Source organism: Humulus lupulus, chromosome 2 (assembly GCF_963169125.1).
Source record: "Humulus lupulus chromosome 2, drHumLupu1.1, whole genome shotgun sequence".
Taxonomy (NCBI): domain Eukaryota; kingdom Viridiplantae; phylum Streptophyta; class Magnoliopsida; order Rosales; family Cannabaceae; genus Humulus; species Humulus lupulus.
Genome location: NC_084794.1, coordinates 289,124,745 through 289,141,677, shown reverse-complemented (window position 1 = coordinate 289,141,677; position 16,933 = coordinate 289,124,745). Strand labels below are relative to the sequence as shown.

General features: G+C 32.5%; 3 protein-coding genes across 7 annotated transcripts; 2 read left to right on the top strand and 1 right to left on the bottom strand.

Annotated features, from left to right (window-relative positions):
• The first annotated feature begins 2,015 nt into the window (after positions 1 to 2,015).
• Positions 2,016 to 5,067, top strand: LOC133819726 (NADH dehydrogenase [ubiquinone] 1 alpha subcomplex subunit 13-B). The gene is made up of 3 exons (XM_062253040.1): positions 2,016 to 2,375; positions 4,434 to 4,505; positions 4,612 to 5,067. Exons 1-3 carry the CDS (start codon positions 2,161 to 2,163, stop codon positions 4,754 to 4,756), a joined length of 432 nt encoding a protein of 143 aa, XP_062109024.1. The 5' UTR covers positions 2,016 to 2,160; the 3' UTR covers positions 4,757 to 5,067.
• Positions 5,068 to 5,252: 185 nt separating this feature from the next.
• Positions 5,253 to 10,316, bottom strand: LOC133819724 (uncharacterized). 5 transcript variants are annotated; one of them, XM_062253039.1, is made up of 6 exons: positions 9,758 to 10,316; positions 9,532 to 9,564; positions 7,222 to 7,303; positions 6,344 to 6,448; positions 5,916 to 5,972; positions 5,253 to 5,791 (listed from the first exon to the last, which is right to left on the bottom strand). In XM_062253039.1, exons 3-6 carry the CDS (start codon positions 7,273 to 7,275, stop codon positions 5,462 to 5,464), a joined length of 546 nt encoding a protein of 181 aa, XP_062109023.1. In that variant the 5' UTR covers positions 7,276 to 7,303; positions 9,532 to 9,564; positions 9,758 to 10,316; the 3' UTR covers positions 5,253 to 5,461. The 5 variants fall into 5 exon arrangements, with proteins under 5 accessions (XP_062109023.1, XP_062109022.1, XP_062109021.1 ...); XM_062253038.1 differs by having other exon boundaries at positions 7,222 to 7,298; XM_062253037.1 differs by lacking the exon at positions 9,532 to 9,564 and having other exon boundaries at positions 7,222 to 7,298; positions 9,758 to 10,314.
• A 1,198-nt stretch (positions 10,317 to 11,514) lies between these two features.
• LOC133815653 (probable glutathione S-transferase) lies at positions 11,515 to 12,813 on the top strand. The gene is made up of 2 exons (XM_062248466.1): positions 11,515 to 11,835; positions 12,436 to 12,813. The coding sequence occupies exons 1-2, from the start codon at positions 11,515 to 11,517 to the stop codon at positions 12,811 to 12,813; spliced, it is 699 nt and encodes a 232-aa protein (XP_062104450.1).
• Positions 12,814 to 16,933: the final 4,120 nt, after the last annotated feature.

The window sequence follows — 16,933 nt, the reverse complement described above, 5'->3', positions numbered from 1 at the left end:
CGATACCTCTACCTCTTTGTGTCACCACACTTAACAGTCTGGATAAACTGCTCCATCTTAAATAGAAGATAGACCGTACTCATAATCTTTATTAAATAAAGCTTTCACTTTATTTAGTGATTATGAACAATTTTTATATTATTATCTTGAATTAAATCCTCTTGTATATATATCATTATACATATACTTAATTCAAGACTACATCAATAATATTGGATCTTCACGATAAATTACATATATAATTAAATATAAATACGAGTGCAAAGTATAATTTTATTTAAATAACAACAATCGTTCATACAGAAATATGCTTTAAGGGCACAAATCCCAACACTCGTATCTTTCGGGTTACTTGAGTTTTTCGGGTTAAATGCTCACTCATATAACCTATCCCATACTTTCCCAATAGCTATGCAGGTCGTCCAGGTGCCACTTTTGAGGACCAATTTGGTGGTTATAATACCCAAAATTTTTTATAAGTTACACTTTAATACCCCACTACTACAAAAAAGACTTTTTAGGACTCGCATTGCGAGTCCTGAAAAGTTTTATTTTTTATTTTTAAAAAATTAATTTGTGGGTTTTGAATCCGGCGACGGGGCTCCAGCGACGGTGGTGGCGCCACCATTAAAAGGTGGTGGTTCGAAAAACAAACTATTGGGTTTTAAAGCCCAAGAAGCAAGGAGTATGGTGGTGGTGGTGGTTTAGCTCGTGGTGGCTTGAGGTGGCCGGAATATGCTCAGAAAGTTTGGGAGAAACCCATGAACGACCGAACTTCAAGTGCTCCGTTGAGGGCCTTAGGCCGCGCGTGAGGTCGCCATCTCCGGGGGTCGGGGGTTTCGGGGGACGGCGCTTCCATTGGACTGGCGCGTGGCGGTGGCCGGAGGTGGGACGGCGGCGTTCGGTGGTGGCACTTCGAGAGAGAGGGAACCGAGGAGAGAGAGTGAAAATGTGGGGTGTGTGATTTTTTTGGTTTTTTTTTAATATATAATAATAAAACTTTTGTTAAAAAAAATTGGAGGGAATTCGAAATTTTTCAAAATTCAAAATTTTATGATATACATAAGTTTTTAGGACTTGCGAAAAATGTTTTTAGGACTCGCAATGCGAGTCCTAAAAGAATACGCGAGTCCTAAAAAACTCCTGTTTTTTTAAATTCAAAATTTTATGATACACATAAGTTTTTAAGAGCGAGTCCTAAAAAGTCCAGGAGATGTTTGTTTAAAAAAAAAACTCAAACTTTTAAGACACACATAGTTTTTAAGACTCGCTCCACGAGTCCTAAAACAAATTCTTTTAGGACTCGCATTTATGTGAGTGTCCTAAAAATGTGTCCTAAAAAGATGTTTTTGTAGTAGTGCCCAAATCTTTTTTTTTGGCAGTAATACTACCTAAATCTATAATTTTGGTACAACTGTTAGTACTCACTCTTAACTGTTTGTTAAGTATCCGCGTGACACATTTTTATACTCATAAATTTAGGTATTAAAGTATAACTTTTAAATGATTTGTGTATTACCGCCGCCAAAACCCCTAAATTCTTTAAATATTAATAAAATCATTTTAATTTTTAAAAAATCTAAGAGATTATTAAAAACTAATTAATAATATGAATTTTGGATTGATTTTGACTTTCAATTTTAATTTGGGTTGTTTCAAATTTGCATATTTTAGTAATATGCATATTATTAATTATTTTTTAATAATCTTTTAGATTTTTTAAAATTTAAAATGATTTTTATAGTATTTAAAAAATTTTAATAATTTAGTCTAAAATCATCCCAAAATTCATATGCGTACTAATAGTTGCACTAAAATTTTAGATTTAAGTATTACCGAAAAAAAATGAATATTAAAGTATAATTTTTATTTTTAGTATTATCGCTACCCATATAATTGTGTAAAATATTAAATAGCTTTGACTAATATTACATGGAGGTGACCTAAACCCTAAAACGAATCATCTTACATGTCCACGTGTCATAATCTAATTGAGCAAGAAATTGTTGTATATTCCAGTACCACCAGCCCCACCGCTACTACCGCATAGCCTCTCTGTTGATCAAGCTCACGCTTAGCTCCTCCTCCTCCTCAAACCTCCGTTAAAGTTTGAGTCTCCGATTCGAAAGACAGCGACAGAGAAAGAAAAAAAGGTTGAAGATGACTGAGGCTATGATTCGGAACAAGCCCGGCATGGCCAGCGTCAAGGACATGCCGGTCCTCCAAGACGGGCCTCCTCCGGGTGGGTTCGCCCCGGTCCGATACGCTCGCCGGATCCCCAACAAGGGTCCCAGCGCCATCGCCCTTTTCCTCACTACCTTTGGAGCATTCTCTTGGGGTATGTACCAGGTTGGCCAGGGAAACAAGATCCGAAGGTCAGTCTCTTGCTCTTAAATTTCATCTCTTTACGGTTTTTTTTCTCCTTCCTTTTATATGGGTTTTGGGTTGTGTATGGAATTGAGTATTGAGGATTAGTGGGTCTTGTGTTTGATTTGTTCTGCGTTAGGGTTTTGTTAGTTTATTAGTGGTGATTAGGATTTTGAAAGGAGCTATGGGAATGCGGAGTTTATTTAGGGTTAAATTTTGCTTCGAGTTGAAACCCTTGTAAATGTTTGATCTTTTCCATTGTTTTCTTTTCAGAAATCATTGGAACTGGATTGTTTTTAAAAATGTTGATAAAGATTGATTTTTTCTTTCGAGTTATATGTAATTTGTTAGGTTGGTTATGAGAGTCAAATTGCGAATGTGGATGAGTTGTAGTAACAAGTGACATCCAGGATGATTGTAAGAGAACTTGGAATCATAACCATAAACTAGAAATATAGTGAATACATTACGAGCAGTAGGCCTAGGAAAGAATTCGGCTTTGGAAAGGAATTTTTTTGGAGAGTTTGAGTCATTTTGACGCTTAGAATGTTGGGAGAATGCTCGTGGAACAAGTTTGGGTACTTGTAATCATTGATGGAGGGAGACATGTATGATTGTAACTGAAATGATCATCTCTTATTGAAGAAAGTTCTTGGAAATACCTTTATCAATCAACAAAAAAGATCTTGAAGTTGAAGAAGAGTTGTAATATGAAATACAAGTGAGTTTCATTTGTCTAGTTGTCTCTTTATTATTTATTTTAAGATGGGAATTCAACCATTGAGCATATTATGGAAATAAAACAAGTTAGAATGCATTATGAAGGGTTTTGTTGAATAGGGAAACCACGGAATTTGAGAACTCTGCTATGCTGAAATTACTATGTTGTGATATGTGTTCGGACTTCGGAGTTCATTTGCTAAAAATATCACAGCAATATCTAGTTAGTATTTATTGATTTATTTTGCTCTATGTACCCAAGTGGCATATATTTTTGTCGTTGTTTATCATCTTTCCCTCAAATATCTGTTCATGTCTAGACTCCTTGGAAGGTTTTAGAAATCTTTATATGAAGTCAAAGCTTCATCTTAACTCTCTAGGAAGGTTATACGTGCATAAACTTGTCAAAAGAAGGCAGTAGAAAACAATCAAGCATTGGGCGCCAAACCTACCAGAAATCATGAGAAAGAAGCATGATTAGCTATATGATTTTGAGCCTTCCTAGCTCAAATCAAATGCATTGGTTGCTAGCCCCTATGAGTAGGCTGAGTGTTTAGATATATGGTTTGCTTCGGTGATGTTTGAAGTTGCTTACTAGGTCTAGGTATATTGCATTGTTAGTCCCTAACATTTTTTTTAACCAATTTTGTTTGCTGGTCTCCACCTTTATTTTTTGGCATTATAATCCTTTGCTTTTTTCTCATCCAAAAATTTGTTAAGAGCTATTAGAATGGGAAGAATTTTGCTTGTTGTTTTCCCTTCCCAAATTTAAGCCTCAATGAACTAATTTGCATTAGTCAATATATTTTGAAAAATTCCTTAAAAAATTCAAATGTTCTTTAGAGGCCATGTCAAATTTAAGAATTTGTTTCAGGGCAATTGTTGTAGCCAAAGATAACATTTGCTGTTACACTCTTGGATCTCTAATTTATAAATATCTTTTATTCAACAAGAATCAATCAATGCGTGTGCATAAATATTTCCTATTTGAAGAAAGAAACTAATGACAATTTTTTTACTCGTATCTTTAGTTAGGGTTCAACATGAGGACTAGTAACCAAAACATTGATAAGTCAATATGTGTATTTGGTACAGATAGCATTTGGCCATTTCTTAAATCTGTGATCACTCGATTTGGAACAATGGTCATGCCGTAGTCGTACAGTTTTTGGAACATAACATGGCTATAGCTATAGCCTAGTAACGAATATGATTATCAGTATAACAGTGATAACCAATAATATATGGCTCTTGTTTTGGACATAAATGGTATGCTTATTCTTCTATGACTGAGACAATGTATTTGTAGAAAAGGTTCAAAAAGGGTCTTTTATGATGTTCTGCAGGGCGCTTAAAGAAGAAAAGTATGCTGCTCGCTCAGCCATACTGCCAGTGCTGCAAGCTGAGGAAGATGAAAGGTGAACGAGTTATTATTAGTTTTTTCTTCTTCTAGTAATTGTCTTCTTACTACACTGAGCATTGTGATTAAACGTACTGATAAGTGTTCCTTTAAATATTCATTAGATTTGTCCATGAGTGGAAGAAGTATCTTGAATACGAGGCCGACGTGATGAAGGATGTTCCGGGCTGGAAAGTTGGTGAGAATGTTTACAACTCCGGGAGATGGATGCCCCCAGCAACAGGCGAGCTCCGTCCCGAAGTCTGGTGATGACTCGTATTGATTGCAGTTGTTTTTGTCAATGATGTTTGATAAAGGAGTTTCTATTTCCCTTCAGGCATGTTTCAGTGTTGCCATGTCTGTGGCTCTGTTCTTTAGAAATAAAAGTGCAGCAACATACCCTTTTACATGTTTTCAAAAGTAAAACAGAGCTTATCTTATTTCAAGTTCCTTGTTAACGAGTATTTTTGGATTTATCACTGAAGGTAAATGTTTGATTCACCACCCAAAATCCACAACGGTTTATTGAAGAAACGCAAATATGTATGTATTTGTAGTAAGTAGTGATGAGAGTTTGATCATATCTTTTGTTGCATTTCTAATAGACCCCACATGCAAATAACTCTAGTTTAACAATGGTACAATTTTAAATCTCAAGACAGATTAGAAATTCTGATTGTAAAACGGTCTTTGGATTAGATTATACGACACATGGCATGTTCTTAATAGAAAGACAGGATTGGATCGCATTTCCTACCAAGAAATGTGATAAAAAAAACCACCATCAAAGAGGGGAGCCCTCATTGAACCTTAGCAAAAATGACAAAAGGTTGGTTAACATCCCAGCTTTTACAAAAAGAAAAAAGAAAAAAGAAAAAAAAAACACTAAGTTCTAATAGTGATGCATTTGATTTATCAGCAAATCCTTTTAGTGATGGCAGATATGCCTAAGCATACTTGGAGCAAAACGTATACTTACACAACTGAAAATGGTGGTCCAGTTCCACCTTGTTTATGAGGGTCAGGAATGCTTGAGTAGCAATAGAGGTGGTTGGACATCTTCCAGCTCCAGTCCTGCTTTCTATATACATTCATTCTTGGCCATCTGTTTATTCTTACATAGTGATCCCTGATCTGTTCCTCCCCAAGGTAACTTGTAACAGTACAATAGCAGCTTTCGTGGCCGCCCCATGTTGGGTCACCGGGATCTGCTGTTTGGCTCCCATCGAGATGGAAGTACCGGCGGAGGAGAGGCCCACCACCCTTCCAGTAAGGATCGAGATTACGCCAGTATTCTGGAGCTGCCTGAGTGGAAGGAAACAAGATAAATGATTTCATATTGAGATAAACTACTATCAATTAACAATGAAGAAACTAGGCTAAGTACAAGTTAAATCATTTTCATACTATTGACAAAGGTTGCATATACCTTGTTGAAATGCACCTCCCAAACATGGTCGCACAGATCATACTTCGTAATGCGTGCCTGCCAATAAAAAAATTAATCCCATCAGCAAGTTCATGAGTTGAGTAGATGATTTGGGTGTGTACTTGAAAAACTGATCTATTCAATCCCAAACAAAAGAAACTCAAAACTCTGAATGTTCTCATAGTTACCAACATTGTTAACACTTGGAAAAAACAAAAACATCCCAAAATGGCATTTCAAATGTCAGCTGCACCAACTGAATTGAATTTGTTTTGGTGTTAACAACTTTACTAACTACTGAGTCACAGTTTTCTCTCGATCAGGAGTAACAGTTTTCTCATAGTTGGTAGTGATTGTGTGCAAGTGCAACTACTACTACTGCTACTAGAGTTCTTGTATCTAAAATGGAGGGAGGAAAGAAGAGTTACTCGCTTGCCATCCATGAAAGATAAGGAGTAAGCGGCCAACTTCGTTAGTCCCGGGGTTTGAGACAAGCAAGGTATGTGCGCTTTGTGAAGCCACAATTCCTCGCACTAAAAAACACAATGAACTTTCAATTTAGTCAGTATCTTCACACTTTGATCTACAATGACAGTGATGATTAGCTTTAATCATTTAAGGGAGGGAACAAAAACAAAACTTGCTAGGCATTGAACAAGATAACTTGCATGAAAATATTCCAAAGAAAAAAAAACAGCTTAGACATGAATAAGAGGGTTGTTTAGAAATCAATAATTGAAGTTATACTCTAGACAATTCAAATGTGATTTTTCTAATCATAATGAGTGTTTAGTTTTTTCCTTTGCAATTTTCCAACACTGTCTTTTTTTACTATTAAAATGTAAAACCCCTTCTCTTTTTGCAATTCCAGGAAGCCAAATCATCTCCTTGGATTGAGAATAAGTGAGAGAAGGTGAGAAAGAGATAATGGGAAGAGCCATGGGATATTATGCACAATAAAGTTTTAAGAAGAGGCTAAGAAAACTCACTTTCTCACTGTCATTTGCACTATCCCATTCTATTATTTAACATATTTATTGGTTATTTATAAAATTTTAAAAATAGAAAATATTTAAACAATATCATATGTCAATTCACATAAAAGAGTGCAAAAAATTCACATATAAGAGTGCAAAAAAAAAAAAGAGTAAGAAAGAAAATTTCCTTACTACTCCTCAATTCCTCAATTTTTAAATATGATTTTTTCTTAAGTTTTCCCTAACCTTTTAATAGCACATTGAATTCTGATGTATTAAAAAAAAAAAGACCTGATTGCCATTGTTATTGGCAAGGAACATCAAAGTACCTCACATGAAGACCCCCATGAAAGAAAGTATTGAAAGCCTGTGAAGACTCCCATGAAAGAAAGTATATATCCTCTCTCTGTACTAAACATCCAAGTTAATCATTAGCAAACGTTACATATCCAATTAGAATCTAATTGAATGTAATGTTTTCATGAAAAAATAAATAAACATACATATGTGCTTATTTTATGGGATGTTAATATTTATCTTGATAAACCTTAGCATACTTTAATAAAAAAAAATCAATGTCTCTTATCTCTTCTATATAATAAGTGTGTAGATAATGGAAATTCTTGGTTTTAACGGTTTTTTATTTTTTTTAACATTAATTTTAACGGAATATTCCTATATTTAACTGAATATTTTTATATTTAACTGTAGTTTGTAAACACTTAAACTTAAATAAAATAAAATAAAATAAATAATTAAAAAAAATTTAAATATGATATTTTTGAGATATTTTACAATCATAATTATTTAAAAATAATTAAACAACTTAAAATAAGATATTTTACCATGATAATTATTTTAAAATAATAAATAGTTAAACAAATTAAAATATGATATTTTTGAGATATTTTATAATGATAATTATTTAAAAATAATAAAATCATACGTTTTATAACTTAAATAAAATTTAATTAAACTTAAACTAGAATAATATCATATTAAACATATAATATAATCTACTGTAAATTAGTAACAAATTGTTTTTTTTTAATTTAGCAAAAAACTTAAATTTAAAATCTAAGTATAATATTTAATATTACATTAAATATATAATATATAATCTCTTGTTGTCACTCCTAAGTTGAAAAACTAGAACAAACATAAACTTAAATAAAAATAAATAAATTATTTAATTAAAATATGATATTTATTTCAAAATTTATATGATATTAATATAAATTTAATAAAAATAATTAATAAATTTTATAAATAAAACTAAACAAACGTGCACGTGCATATTGCACGTTGATTGTATCTAGCATATAAAAAAATATGTAGAGAACGTAAATTCTTGGTTTTAACGGTTTATTTTATTAACTTTAATGGAATATTCTAAATATTTAACAGAATGTTATTTTAAAACTAACTAACTAAAAATAGATATTTATTAACTATATTAATATAAATTCAAATATCATTATTATAATATTTAATATAAAACTACATATATAATAATTATATTAATATAAATTTAAATGTTATAAACATTATATAATCTTAATTTTTTACTAATTAAGAGAATATGAATTCAAATATTATAAAATATTATTAATACAAGATATTTAATACTTATATTAATATAAATTTATATATTATAAAATATCATTATAATAATATATAATACATAATCTTTATTTTTATTAAAAAATTTATCATAGATTATTATATTTAAAAAAATTATATTTTGATTTATTTTTTTAATATATAATATTATTTATTTTTTTAAAATTTATATGATAATAATATAAATTTAATAAAAATAATTAATAAATTCTATAAATAAAATTAAACAAATTTACCAACGTTGTTGTTTGTATCTCGTGTATATATATATATTTTTTTGGAGGTTGAACATCTATATTATTAGAGATTAAACTTAAATAATTATATATAAAAAATTCAATCATTATCGAATACTACATATTTTATTTTATATATTTTAAAATAAAATATGTGAGAGTAGATATTGAAATTACAAACCACAAAACAATATTCTTATTTTAAAAATAGGACCGATGCTTAGTATATTCGCTTCATAGAAGTTCATAGAGATAGCATCCGAATTGACTATTCATCATTTTTTTTTTAAATTAATCAAAAAAATTGAACATAAATAATTAATCATAACAAATCCATTATAATTCAAAAATATTAAAAGTATACCCATAATAAAGTAACAACAATGAGTACAAACACAGAAATTCCAAAATCATGCTCAAAAGTTTGTCCAAAAATATATCAAAAACATATCTAAATATTTTTCAAAATGGAAAATATATTCTTAAATATGGGGTCTATACATACTCTAGTTTTCTTATCTTAATAAGCTAGTTATATGGATCTATTAGTCCTAAATTGTATTATTTATTTTCATTTAGTTCTAATTTTAGTAATTAAAATTTTATTTTTCGAATAATTAAGTCTTGTGCTAATATAAATTAAAATCTTCAATTTTTTTTTTCAGAAATGTCACTCAGAAAAATTAAAAAAATAATTAATTGCAAATATATATAAAAAAAATTGGATTACATAATTGCAAAAAATTAAAATTTAAAATGACAAAGACAATACAATAGTACCTCTAGCATAATTTGAAGTCAAACTGAAATATACTGCATATACAACCATATGCCAAAAATGAAAAATAAGAAAATTAAAAAAAAAAAAAAATACAAAAATCAACTTAAGTTCAGAGACTAATAAATATTCCATGAAAATTGAAACTCCAACCTAATTTTGATCATAAAACAAAAATTTCGAAGTTAAAAAAAAAGAAAGAAAAGATAAGTTGAGGAGAGAGAGAACCTTCGAGGCCCAGAGGCGATCGGAGGAAGCGACGCCGTTCCAGGCACGAGAGACGAGAAGAGAGGGTGCCAAGCTGTGTGCGTCGAGATAACTGAGTACCGTCGACATTATGTCCGTACCAAAAACCTCCAATGGATCCTTCCTTTGAACAACTTCTTCTTCGTGCTTCTTCTGGTTCTCTCTCTCTCGCTTCCTCTTCTTTCCCTGCGATTCTCGCCCTCCGGTTCGCGCCATTGAGGAGAGAGAGATAGGTTTCTTTTGGCTGGGTTTAGAGAGAGAGAGACGTAGATTGCGAAAAAAGGCAAAATTGGGAGTGACAAGTGACAACACAGCTGGTGAAGCTTGGGCACGTGGCATTTTCCTGCTTTGCGTGAGTAGGAGTCTGTTCCAATCACCAATAGATACGTGCCACGTTTCACTTGGCTTTTCCACGTGGCAATATGGCGGTTCTACAGTAACTGCTTGCTTTTGCATGTTGCTTGCATCATGGGGATTGCACTTTGTTGCGGTGACTTGTGGCCACGGATTTATTTATTTATTTATATCAGTGAAACGGTGCCGTTTATTAAAAATTTATATTGGGGGCTCCCTTGGTAGGTACCACACTATATTGTTTTTACAACAACCAAAAAAAAAGTTATTATTTTATTTTAGGATATTTACGGCACAAATATAATGTTTGACCGACATAAATATAATGTTTGATCGCTTTGCAAAAATAAATGTATAAAAAATGTTAAAAGATAAATATCTAAAATAATTTTTAAATCATCTGTTAGAGTTGTTAAGTTGACTGAGCAGTGATACGTCATTTCATAATTTGTCTATTTTATACTTTATTTTAAAAGAATATTTTAAATTAAATAAATAATTAAAAATATATTTTAAATTAATACAAAATTTAAAAAATATATTTTTGACGACATTATTGAGATGTGAGGGGTAATTTTGTTCTAAATTAGTTTTGATGCATATATTTCCCCTCTTTAGGTTATGGGACATTAGGATTTTTTTTAGAACATAAAAATTAATTAGGAGTGTTTTAATGGATGCTTAATTATGAGTTTGTTTTACTCTTTATTTTCGGATTAGAGAAATAAAGACGATTTATGTGTGTGTGAGAGAGAAGAGTTTGTGGCCATAGAGAAGTGGTGATGGTTGTGGGGAAGGGCTGCCATGGTAAATAGATACTTTGAACGCGAGAAAGAGAGAGAGGAGAGTTTAAAAAATAAGCACTAATGTCAAAATTTTACAAAATAACATATATTTAGGATGCTTATTAAATTTGTTATGAGTAATGATATTTGTACTTAAAATATACACACAATGATGTGGTAGTTTAATTTAGCCAATCACATTTATTAAAATTGGGACTCACTATTTTAAAAAATAGTTACACATCACTGTGTGTAATATTTGTGTGTACATATTATTACTCATTTGTTATATAAATGATATATGGCACACTGCTAAGCATACACTAAGAAATTTACCTAATAAAATAATGATTTTTTTCCAAATAAATTAACATTAAAAACCTTTGAATTCAAACTCTCATAAATATATAGAAATATGTAGATATTTTTTAGGGGAAACTTTAGTTTTTTAATATAAATACGAAGCTGGAAAGAACCGAGTGAGTGACCAAAAGAAATGGATATATATATATATATATATATATAATATAATCTGTTCTGATTAGTTACATAAATTTGAGTTGATATAATTATAGGCCAGTTCTGAAAGATTATTATACCATGGGTGATGATGAGGTGGTGAAGTTACATGGACACTGGGCGAGTCCCTTCAGTGCTAGGGTTTTATGGGCACTCAATCTCAAAGGCATACCCTTTGAGTTCATAACAGAAGACCTTCCCAACAAGAGTGAGTTGCTCTTACAGTACAACCCAGTTCACAAGAAGATCCCAGTGCTCGTTCATGGCGGAAAACCTATCTGTGAATCCATGGTGATCATCGAGTACATTGAAGACACATGGCCTCACACCCCTACCTTGCTCCCTAAAGACCCTTACGACAGAGCCTTAGCTCGCTTTTGGGTTCAGTTTGCTGAACTTAAGGTACATAAATCTTCTTTTGCCAATCAATTAATTGTAGACAACTTTACATAGACAAAAAAAAAAAACATTTTTGTTTATGGTTTTTGTGAAAAAAATATAGTTTTATTTTATTATCTCTTTTTTACATTTATTTTTAGTATTTATACAACACGAGTAGCCATATGTATGCATCAAGTTTTTATACGTAGTAATATGATATGTGTTTTCTTCCCAAGAAATTATAGTTCTGTTTGACATGACTTTTTAAAAGAGATTTTGGATCTCAGAGTAACTTTCAAGTATGTTTGGATAATACATGAAAATAACTATTTTAATTTAGAAGAGTTTTACAGAGAAGTAATAATTTCGTATTTTAATTTTAAAAAAACTTATTATATTATTATGTAAAAAAGCTAATATGTATTTTACAATAGTGACTCTAATAGAATATACTTATAAATATGGTACGATCTTAAATATTTAGGATCACACAGTTCTATATTGATAAAAATATATATGATCATTGATGAATGATTAGAATAATATCTTATTATATTCGCTTTTCATGTTATATATATATATATATCAAAAAAATTATTTTTTATATTGCGTTGTTTATAGGGCCCATCAATATGGATGGTATTTCGAAGCTTGGGAGAAGAACAAGAGAAAGCAAAGAAAGAGAGTGTTGAAATGCTGAGAAGAATTGAAGAGTTATGTAGTGAAAAGATTAAAGGAGACAATGATGATAACAAGTTCTTTGGTGGAGAAGAGATTGGAATTTTGGACATAGCTTTTGGAGGTATGATTGTTGAGTGGTATGATGTAATTGAAGAGATTGTAGGTGTGAAGTTGTTTGAGCCCCAACAATTCCCTCATCTTCATCAATGGGTTAAACACTTCAAACAAGTCCCTGTTGTTAAACAAAACCTTCCTTCTCATCATGATTTGTTGCTCTTTTTTAAGGCTATTAGACAAAATTTAATCCCATCTACTTAGATGATGAATTAATTATATGTAACAGTAAGATATATTGGGAAGAGTGTTGCTATTTGACACTTTAAGGTATCCAACACTATATGAGGTGACATCTCATGATTGGTTAATGATATCTCATAATATTTATTAAAATCAAATAAATGAGACCCGATATTAAATTGTACTAACAACAGTAGGCCACTTTCTTGTAGTGTTAGATTCTCTGTTGGGAATGGTTTGAATTGTTGGCCTTTTCTTTTAAGTTTACGTGTTTATTTTTTGTTTAATAAAAGAAAGATTTTAGATCATCTTTAACTCAATTTATTTACTTGATTTTTCATATTCAACCTATTATATCAAATATTATACAAAATAATACTCCAAAAAATAGTTTTTTTTTTAATTTTCTTCCATTAATTTATTTATAAAAATATATTTTAAGTTTAGTGTTTTCTAATTAATGCTAATTTATCATAGTATTTTGCATTTCATAATATTATTTGGATTTTTTTATGTCATTTAATTATATATTAATTTATTGTAAATATTTTATAATAATAATACAAAACAAAAAGAAAATAAAAGAATTAAAATTATAAAAAATAAATATTATTATCATTTATGTTAAAATTTTGAATGTATAATTAATGTGGATTATATATGTAGCGTATATTACTCATAAATTTATTAAGAAAAAAAGAAAGAGAAAATGTGTCCATAGGTTTCTATGGATATGTTAATAGGGAAATTTCACTTTTTATCTCTAATAATACTTAATATTACCAAAAAATTCCAACATTAATAATATTTTCAAATTAATGCTAAACTTTCCTCCCATACCCAAAATACCCCTCCCATTATATCAAAAAATCACAAAACCTTCTCTTCCACTCTCCTCCCTCTCTCTCTCTCATTCTCACGAAATCATACACAAAACCTACAATTTTGTATAATTTTCTTGTCAAAATCATTGTTAGCCATCTCCATTGTCTATGTGAAGTCGTTAATATCAAAGACAACATCTATTTTGAGAGTTTTTTGAGGAGAAAAACTATGGGTAATAAGATTTTATATTTTATGTATTGGGTATTATTTGTTTACATTTTTTTGGCCATTTTGAACAGATTTGAGCCTATATTGGTGTATTTTTCGGGATTTTTTGAGAGATTCCGCGATCTGTGTTTTTCTGAGTTTTCTGCAACTTTTTTGCTCGATATCAGCTCGATAACAGTTCGATATGAGCTCGATGGTATGTAGAAGAAGGTCTTGTAAGAGCTCGATGTGAGCTCGATTATAGCTCGATAGGGTTGGGTAGTAGTACTCGATTGTGCTCGATGGAAACTCGATAATGGTTCGATAAGGGTTCGATGGGACCCTACAATATTTGAGCTCGATAGGTTTAGGTTTCTCGATATGAGCTCGATAGGGTTCGATGAAGGGTTTATGTTCGGTTTTGAGAAATTGTAGCTCGATAGTGTTCGATAAGAGCTCGATGCTAACTCGATAAAGCTCGATGTTAGCTCGATAAAGTTCTTTTTTAATGTATTTCTGAAAAAATGACAGTTTTCCTGACAATTTTAATGTTTTTTTTTCCAACACAGGCTCTATTGTCTACGTTTTTGTATCCTACAATGGTGTTTGGGAATTACAAGGGAACAAGTGGATTTTCAAGGACCCTCAATGCATGGTGATACCGATGGAGGATACTGTAACGTACTTGCAACTTCTTGACATATTGCACAAGGAACTTAAAGTTGATAAACATATTTATGAGTTGAAATTGGAGGTTCCTTACACTTGTGGCGACCAACCGTTTACACCAGTTCATGTTGAAAGTGATCTTGGTGTCCGTGCATTCTTAGGAGTAACATCTAAAGAAAGGTTGGCCTTGTGTGTCACTCCTGTTAAAAAGATTGTCATTGCAGACCCATATTCCACTCCCGGACCTGAGGGAGCAGCCAGTACTTTAGGATTTCCTATTACTGACCTGAGGGGCAATCAGTATGAGTACAACCCCTATGCGAATGATGATCCGGTAGCTGAACACAATGAGGACTTAGGAGACAATTCAGTGCATGATGATCTATTAGCTTAACATTTGCAAGTAGAAGAAGTACAAGAACAACCAATACGTCATATTGCACGGACGAACCCACCAAGTCAAGGACGTCGAACACATGGCACCAACTCTAGTCGTCCTGGTGGAACAGAATATAACTATACAGGGAACATTTCAATAAATTCAACAGAAGATCACAGAAAATGGAGTGCTCCCATGTTTACAAAAGAAGATATCATAGCTTGTAGTCGTTCTGAATCACCCTCATCTGGTGTAGCATTGGGGGAATTACATCTTGGGAAGACATTTTAGAACAAGATGGAATTGAAAACCAAAGCGGCTCTCTTTGCAATGAAGAATAATTTTGAGTTTATGGTAAAGAAGTCTAGTACTGATGTGTTGTATATCACCTGCAAGGATCCTGATTGTGGTTGGAGAATAAGAGGGAAAAAAGTAGCGCGATCGGAGATGTTTGAGATCACTGTTTATAATAGTGTACATACTTGCTCACTAGAATTGCGACAAAAAGACCACCGTCAAGCAGCACCTTCTGTCATTGGGCACCTTATCAAGAACAAATATGCTACTGATGGCACTAACTATCCACCAAACAGCATAAAGGAGGATATGAAGAATAATTTTGGGATCGATATGAGTTATATGAAGGCTTGGAGATGCAGAGAGAAGGCACTCGGTTATGTCAGGGGGACACCTGAAGAATCGTACACCAAGTTACCTTCTTACCTGTACATGCTGCAGCAAAAGAATCCAGGTACGATTACTGATTTTGTCACAGATGACGGTCGCTTTCTTTACTGTTTCTTCTCACTCGGAGTTTGTAGAAGGGGATTTACATCATGTCGTCCTGTTATATGTGTGGACGGCACTTTCTTGAAGTCAAGGTACGGTGGCCACATGTTGTGTGCTGTCGCATTGGATGCGAATAACCACATTTATCCAATTGCATTCGCGATTGTTGACAGTGAGAATCATGCTTCTTGGAAGTATTTCATGATGAAATTGAAGGAAGCCATTGGAGTTGTTGATAATCTGTCTTTTGTTTCAGACAGGCATGCTAGCATTATTCATGCTCTTGAGTTGGTCTTCCCTGATGCCTACCACGACGCATGCTACCATCACATAAGTATGAATGTAATCGCTAAGTACAAGACCGATCACTGTCACAAGGAGATGTATAATGCGGCATATGCATTTCGGAAGTCAAAATTTCACAGGTTCTTCAATAATATAAAGCAAATGGATCCTGCCATAGCTCAATATCTCGAGGGTATTGGCTTTGATAAGTGGACTCGTGCATACTTTCCTGGGAATCGATACAATGTAATGACAAGCAACTACGCTGAAAGTTTCAACAACAAAACCAGAGACGCACGAACCTTCCCAGTCACTACTTTTGTGGAATTCATTCGTTTCACAATTCAGTCATGGTTTTCCGCGCGTCGTGAGGAGGTAGAGAAGTGCACATCCAAATTAGCAACAATATATGAGAAAGATGTCTCAGGCATTGCGGATGATGCAAGGTACTTGAAAGTCCATCCTCTTGGACAGTTTGAATTTCATGTGGTAGACCCAGAAGGTGATGGTGAGGTGAATTTGATGACCAAATCATGCTCTTATGGTCAGTTTCAAATAATGGGTTACCCTTGTGTTCATGGTGTGGCTGCAGCCATGTTGCGCAATGTCAACATTTACTCACTGTGTTCACCATATTACACTACTGAGATGTGGAGAGAGTCTTACAAAGAAACAATTTACCCAACTGGCAACAAGGATGATTGGGAAGTTCCTGAGAACATAGAGAAAATGCAAGTTGGGGTTCCCGTTGAAAAACAACCAGTTGGTCGACCGAAGAAGAGTAAGGTGGGAAGAAGGAAGACAAACCGCACTCCATCGAATGGAGAAATCATTCGCAAAGAGCGCAAGTGTAGCATGTGTGGTGGTCTTGGCCACAACAGGGCTACATGCAAAGCTAGGCTTTAAACTCTTTTTTCCCATTTGAACTTGTTGTATTAATAAACTCTTTTTATTTGATTTTTCTTAAAAGTTATGTTAATGGTTCGA

What these genes read in the sequence shown, in the direction of transcription:
- LOC133819726 (XM_062253040.1), top strand. Translation starts at nt 2,161, where the DNA reads ATGACTGAGGCTATGATTCGGAACAAGCCCGGCATGGCCAGCGTCAAG. An exon ending in CAGGGAAACAAGATCCGAAG is followed by an intron (nt 2,376 to 4,433) that starts GTCAGTCTCTTG and finishes GATGTTCTGCAG; the next exon opens with GGCGCTTAAAGAAGAAAAGT. An exon ending in CAAGCTGAGGAAGATGAAAG is followed by an intron (nt 4,506 to 4,611) that starts GTGAACGAGTTA and finishes AATATTCATTAG; the next exon opens with ATTTGTCCATGAGTGGAAGA.
- LOC133819724 (XM_062253035.1), bottom strand. Translation starts at nt 10,231, where the DNA reads ATGCAAAAGCAAGCAGTTACTGTAGAACCGCCATATTGCCACGTGGAA. An exon ending in ATCGCCTCTGGGCCTCGAAG is followed by an intron (nt 6,449 to 9,757) that starts GTTCTCTCTCTC and finishes TGTGTTTTTTAG; the next exon opens with TGCGAGGAATTGTGGCTTCA. An exon ending in GGGAGGTGCATTTCAACAAG is followed by an intron (nt 5,792 to 5,915) that starts GTATATGCAACC and finishes CCTTCCACTCAG; the next exon opens with GCAGCTCCAGAATACTGGCG.
- LOC133815653 (XM_062248466.1), top strand. Translation starts at nt 11,515, where the DNA reads ATGGGTGATGATGAGGTGGTGAAGTTACATGGACACTGGGCGAGTCCC. An exon ending in TTCAGTTTGCTGAACTTAAG is followed by an intron (nt 11,836 to 12,435) that starts GTACATAAATCT and finishes CGTTGTTTATAG; the next exon opens with GGCCCATCAATATGGATGGT.